The sequence below is a fragment of the Haliotis rufescens genome, unplaced genomic scaffold (genome assembly GCF_023055435.1).
Source record: "Haliotis rufescens isolate VD_foot unplaced genomic scaffold, xgHalRufe1.0.p SCAF_59, whole genome shotgun sequence".
In the NCBI taxonomy this organism is placed as follows: Eukaryota; Metazoa; Mollusca; class Gastropoda; order Lepetellida; family Haliotidae; genus Haliotis; species Haliotis rufescens.
In genome coordinates, this window is record NW_025964323.1 from 1,060,891 (window position 1) to 1,067,901 (window position 7,011).

Sequence of the window (7,011 nt, forward strand, 5' to 3'; positions counted from 1 at the left end):
ACACAATTTCACCTTACCCACCTTACTCGAAAGAAATTGGTCTGCCTAATAAATTTTAAACATGTATGTGATTAATAAAATGCTTGTTAATAAATTTGGTGTGATGATTTTACCAACTGACATTATTGAAGGCTCTGTCCAGGAGGTTGAAGTACCGTAAAATTATTGTCCCCCTGTGTATCACGTAATCCTATCATAATCGATGTAACTATCATCAACCAGTGTTTTTAAGCCAACTCATTGCTGAGTATTTTCAATATTGGCTAGCATCGTGTGGCTAAAGTGGGGACGTAAATCCTGCTGGGGTACCATGCAGGAAGCAGAGGTGCTGTAAGTCCCCATGATCCCCAGCGAGGTGGCCTAGCTTTGGTTGCTGGTGGTGTATAGCCTCTGTTTTAAACTGTATTAATGATATCGTTTTGTATGTTTTATAAAATGTGGTTTTTAATTTAAATTTGCATTGATGACTCACTTGTGAAAATGTCAACTTGGTCCCGTCGCTATATGGCCGAAATAATGTCGATGCAACATAAAATTTTAACTCACTCACTCATTATGTCCTTGGTTGATGCATGTCATCGATCCCAATTGCGTGGGTCGATGCTCATGATATTAATCACTGGATTGTCTGGTCCAGACTCGATTATTTACAGACCGCCGTCATATACCTGGAATAATGCTGAGTGCGGCGTTAAACAACAAACCAAGCAACCACTCATGATGTCAATCACTGGATTGTCTGGTCCAGACTCGATGTTTTAACAGACCGCGGTCATAAAGCTGGATTATTGCCGGGTGCGGTATTAAACAAACAAACATGATACACTACATTCCCTATGTATCATTTCTCGAATTGCTTCATTATCTGAATGTTAGATTGTCTACTAACATTTATTATTTTTGGACCCTCAGATAGCAACGAGTTGTTTCTAATCATGACACCATATGCTGCTTCACATATATCTGTATGACCCGACGGAGACAGCCATTTTGTCCGTTATCAGTAATCGAGTCGTCAGTTCTGTTTGTCTGTAGCAGAAAGACGTCTCCACCACCTCTACTGCGACATGTACGTGTACGGACTGTTACTCCTTGGGTTGGTGGCATCAGCAGAGAGTTTCTGTTTTGTTGACAAAGTGTACACGGACGTGTCCAGTAAGTTCCTTGGCCACCTGTACCTTTATAGTTATTATTGTAAAACTATTCTTCCCGCTAATGTTAATTCCAAGAAGGGAGGGAATGACCCGTTTTTTAAAATAAATATTCTCAAATGTGTTGTCTCATCGCAAAAGCCAAGTCGCTAAGGTCATTGGGGTTTACCACTGACGCTCCGGGTTAGAATAGGTATTCAGCAACCCATGCTTGCCGTAACAGGCGACAAAGCGTGTCGTGAGAGGCGACTAACTGGATCGGGTGGTCAGGCTCGCTGCCTTGGTTGATGCACGTCATCGTATCGATGCTCATGATATCAGTCACTGAATTGTCTGGTCCAGACTCAATTATTTACAGACCGCCGTCATATAGCTGGAATATTGCTGAGTGCAGCGTTAACAAACAAACAAACAAACAAAAATCACTTTGGTGAAACTCGTGAACACTATGGTGGTGAGAAGATATGGATCGTGATAGGCACAATATGGAATGCAAACACACAAGCGGCTCCTGACAACTAAGCGACGAACTCTGCACTGACCTTCTCTTGCCTCGTCGTCAATGATGATGATACAGAAACATACACTGAAAAAAGGTCAAGTGAATTCTACTAACTTAATCAGTAACAGAGGCCAGATGGTTAGTAAACAGCGAATTTACCAGCCTTCTTGGTAGAATTCACAAAGATGCTGAAGATAAGTAATTATCAATTATTACAATAGTACAATTCAACCACACTGTAAGACTGTGTTAAAAGTGTAAACACATTCAGGATATGTTCAGGAATGTGTTTCAGTCCTAAACGGTATGACGATTTGGTGTGTTCTATTGCTGCAATGGATAAAAGGTTGCAGGTTCGAATCCAACCGAGGTTTAAAATTCTTTTAGTTCATCAATGTGTTGTTTCTGTATGCCTCATAGTATTTCTCTCATACAGGAAACTGACAATAAAAGTATATGTGACTGAACCTTTTTCCGATACTGTTTAGTAAAGTCTACTAACACGTTAGTGTCTGAGTGGACAGTGAAACTCACTTACTTAGTAAACTTTACAAACTATTTGTGTGAGTGTAATGCCAAATAGATCCTTCATTTGAGTTAAGATAACTTAGACATTGTGATAGTCGTGTTCAATCGTATGAAGATCGTGTTCAGTCGTGTGAAGATCGTGTTCAGTCGTATGAAGATCGTGTTCATTCGCGTTCAGTCGTGTTGGGGAGCGTGGGAAGAAACTCATACGACCTTCATACGTTTTAACACGATTCAACACGACTTTCATACACCTTTCAAACGACTCCCATACGCCTGAACACGAAATCCATACGTTTGTCATACGACCGGAAGAGCCCATCACGTGACTGAGTGAGAACGTGAGGAAACCCCCTGAAGATGAAAGCTCATTCTACAGCCATGCCAAACCTCAGGCGGCCGAAACGGAAGCTCCTCCAAGCAAAACCTTCGAAAGGGAAACATCCTTCACCACCAACCATGGATGACCATCCACCCGGTACCAAGGGACAAGATGAGCCAGCTGAAACCTCTGAACCACCACCAAAATCGCCAACAACAACAAAATCAACAACTGAAACTGACATCCTCCTCCAAAGCTGCTTCTTGCGGGTCTTGTTCCTTGTTGAACATGTTGAAGACTGACACAGAAATGCTGTTGCAATGCAGCCTATATACTACATGACCCACGTGACCAAAATAAATAAAAATGTGTCGTATGAAGATCTTGCTCAGTCGTATGGAGATCGTGTTTATTTTTGTAGTCTTATGGACATCGTAATGATAATAGGGTTTAATCGTATGGCGGTCGTGATGATTCGTGTTAAGTCGTATGGGCGTCGTATGTCAGTAGTATTGGGGTCGTGTTAAATTAGCTTAAATCGTGTTGTATCGTATGAATATCTTATGACGGTCGTACGAGTGTCTCGTTCAGTCGTGAGAAGGTCGTATGAGGGTCGTATGAGGGTCGTTTTTGGTTGTATGAGGGTCGTGTTTGGTTAAGAAATTTGCATAAACCACAAGGTCGAGCACGAATCAACACGATTTTTCAACTTTTCTTAAATCGTTTTCGCAATTTCTTAAATCGTGTATGTGAGATAGGGGCTTACGGCGCCGCGATTCGCTGTGCAGAATTGCGTCCCTTGGGCACGCCAGAAACCTTGATTGTGGGTTCGAATTTCCGCTTCGCCCCGATTATGTTATAGGTTTGTCAGCACCATACCTGTGCTCTTGGGTTTCACCGAAGTGGTAAACGTCTGAGACCTGCATCACTTCGGGCTTTCCTCCCACATTAAGCTGTCACGCCCTGACATAACTGGAATACTGTTAAAAACGGCGTCAAACCCAACTCACTCACTCTTCCCAAGTCAAACTGTCATGCCACGACATTAAAGAAATTCTGGTCAAAGAAAATGTCTCTACTTTTCAGAATATGGATCAATCACACAATACTGCATGTACAAAGGGCTGAAGATGCAGGTCGGATCTCACCTGAAGACAGCCGACTGTATTGAGTGCAACTGCAACGATACTGGTCTAGGCTGTTGTGGGCAAGTATAGGGAACACTTCGCTACACGGTTTCACACAAATCACCTGTCCCATACACCAAACATGTAGCATTAAGTCAAGTTTAACATTTAGCAAATGATAGGCAGAGCATCCCCATCCTTACAAACAGAACACTGCCTGTGCAGTGGCATAGATTCATATACCACTTCAATATTTACCACCTAAACATCAAAAGGACTTCGAGCAAAAACTGACACATGATGTGCACACACGGTTATACTTACTAAGGTCCAAAACTGACATGTTTCAACAATGTTTAGACACGAGTATATATTCTGAAACTAATATAGGATAAACTATATTGAGACTCGAGTATATATTGTAAGGTCCAAAACATGTTTCAACAATGTTTAGACACGAGTATATATTCTGAAACTAATATAGGATAAACTATATTGAGACTCGAGTATATATTGTAAGGTCCAAAACTGACATGTTTCAACAATGTTTAGACACGAGTATATATTCTGAAACTAATATAGGATAAACTATATTGAGACTCGAGTATATATTGTAAGGTCCAAAACTGACATGTTTCAACAATGTTTAGACACGAGTATATATTCTGAAACTAATATAGGATAAACTATATTGAGACTCGAGTATATATTGTAAGGTCCAAAACTGACATGTTTCAACAATGTTTAGACACGAGTATATATTCTGAAACTAATATAGGATAAACTATATTGAGACTCGAGTATATATTGTAAGGTCCAAAACTGACATGTTTCAACAATGTTTAGACACGAGTATATATTCTTAAACTAATATAGGATAAACTATATTGAGACTCGAGTATATATTGTAAGGTCCAAAACTGACATGTTTCAACAATGTTTAGACACGAGTATATATTCTGAAACTAATATAGGATAAACTATATTGAGACTCGAGTATATATTGTAAGGTCCAAAACTGACATGTTTCAACAATGTTTAGACACGAGTATATATTCTGAAACTAATAAAGGACAAACTATATTGAGACTCGAGTATATATTGTAAGGTCCAAAACTGACATGTTTCAACAATGTTTAGACACGAGTATATATTCTGAAACTAATAAAGGACAAACTATATTGAGACTCGAGTATATATTGTAAGGTCCAAAACTGACATGTTTCAACAATGTTTAGACACGAGTATATATTCTGAAACTAATAAAGGACAAACTATATTGAGACTCGAGTATATATTGTAAGGTCCAAAACTGACATGTTTCAACAATGTTTAGACACGAGTATATATTCTGAAACTAATATAGGATAAACTATATTGAGACTCGAGTATATATTGTAAGGTCCAAAACTGACATGTTTCAACAATGTTTAGACACGAGTATATATTCTGAAACTAATAAAGGACAAACTATATTGAGACTCGAGTATATATTGTAAGGTCCAAAACTGACATGTTTCAACAATGTTTAGACACGAGTATATATTCTGAAACTAATAAAGGACAAACTATATTGAGACTCGAGTATATATTGTAAGGTCCAAAACTGACATGTTTCAACAATGTTTAGACACGAGTATATATTCTGAAACTAATAAAGGACAAACTATATTGAGACTCGAGTATATATTGTAAGGTCCATGTTTCAACAATGTTTAGACACGAGTATATATTCTGAAACTAATATAGGATAAACTATATTGAGTCTCGAGTATATATTGTAAGGTCCATGTTTCAATAATGTTGAGACACGAGTATTTATTATGAAGCTAATAAAGGACAAACTATATTGAGACTCGAGTATATATTGTAAGGTCCATGTTTCAGTAATGTTTAGACACGAGTATATATTCTGAAACAAATATAGGATAAACTATATTGAGACACGAGTATAAGGTCCAAAACTAGCATGGAATTTAGCGTTGTTTGGACACGGATTTATTTTCTAAGACTAATATCTGATCAACAATATTGAGATACGCCTATATATTATTCTATGATCAAAACTTGACATGGCAACAACAGTACTGTTTGTTTAATTTGTTGTTGATGTTCGCTTTGGAAAAAGGTTTAAACGAAAATCCACAAACTGCCAATGCGATAGCCCATGTGACAACTCATACTATATTTCCATTCAATGTTATTTTTTTAATTAGTTTGAAACGAACTGATACACACACTATTGCTAATTGTGAAAGATGCTTGTGTTTGTTTGTTTGTTGTTTTACGCCGCACTCAGCAATATTTCAGCTATATGACGGCGGTCTGGACTCCAAGCCAGTGACTAACACCATAAGCATCGATTTAGGCAAATTGGATCCGATGACGTGCATCAACCAAGTCAGCGAGCATGACCACCCGATCCCGTTAGTCGCCCCTTACGACAAGCATGGTGACAGAGTATATATTCTAAGGTCCAAAACTTATCTGGAATCGGCAATGTCTAGACATGAGTGTATTTTGTAAAACTGATATTGGATCAACCATTTTGATGTCCAAAAAATCATAAGATGAACAACGTCACACAGGTGACTGACAGTTAAGAGCGAGTGTATACTTGAGGTCTAATAAAATACTGGGGGTAAAATAGATCTTCAGCAACCCATGCTTGCCGGTAAAAGGCAACTATGCTTGTCGTAATAGGCGACTAACGGGATCAGGTGGTCAGGCTCGCTGACTTGGTTGATGCATGTCATCGTATCCCAATTGCGTGGATCGATGCACATGATTTCAATCACTGGATTGTGCGGCGTTATACAACTAACAAAAAAACAAAAAAATACAGCACCAAACTGATATGGGACAACGCCATACAACACTGGCTTTGTGTTAGATCCAAACTGGCATGGAAAGGAAATGGGTACTTTACGGTACCACAATCACCACAATGTCGTGAAGATGTGCATTGCCTCAACACATACATATGAATGGCCATCCACGTTTAGACATGAACATATATGTTAAGGTCCTAATGTGCCGTGTAGAAATCACCGTCATATCTAAACAGGAATCAGTTGTCTGAGTCTGTGTTGTTACCTTTCACTGCAGATTCGGCATCAAGGCGGGCGTTGTGCAGCCTCCACCTGGGTGTAAGGTCGTCGCTGATGGATGCAAGATGTTGCTGGTGAAAGCTGACGATGACACGAAAGACTGCAGCTCTGGAGAGTCTCTTATAAAACCGTAGAGAGTCCCCCCTCCCCCCTTCCCGACGTCTCCTGTCTTGCATGCGTATTAATTTGTATAAATGCGAATTATTGTGTCTCGTAGCATTTACTATTCCTAAAAGGTAATTGTGGAATAAATATACGACGTCAACGCCAA

The 7,011-nt window shown here is 39.2% G+C and overlaps 1 protein-coding gene across 1 annotated transcript; it reads left to right on the top strand.

The window, feature by feature from the left end:
• Positions 1-990: 990 nt before the first annotated feature.
• On the top strand, positions 991-7,011 carry LOC124142861 (beta-microseminoprotein-like). Its single transcript, XM_046511546.2, has 3 exons — positions 991-1,155; positions 3,590-3,710; positions 6,739-7,011. Exons 1-3 carry the CDS (start codon positions 1,068-1,070, stop codon positions 6,872-6,874), a joined length of 345 nt encoding a protein of 114 aa, XP_046367502.2. The 5' UTR covers positions 991-1,067; the 3' UTR covers positions 6,875-7,011.

Bases quoted from the DNA above. Each gene is read 5' to 3' on its own strand.
- LOC124142861 (XM_046511546.2), top strand. From the start codon at position 1,068: ATGTACGTGTACGGACTGTTACTCCTTGGGTTGGTGGCATCAGCAGAG. The intron at 1,156-3,589 runs GTAAGTTCCTTG...TCTACTTTTCAG, and splicing joins AGTGTACACGGACGTGTCCA to AATATGGATCAATCACACAA. The intron at 3,711-6,738 runs GCAAGTATAGGG...CTTTCACTGCAG, and splicing joins ACTGGTCTAGGCTGTTGTGG to ATTCGGCATCAAGGCGGGCG.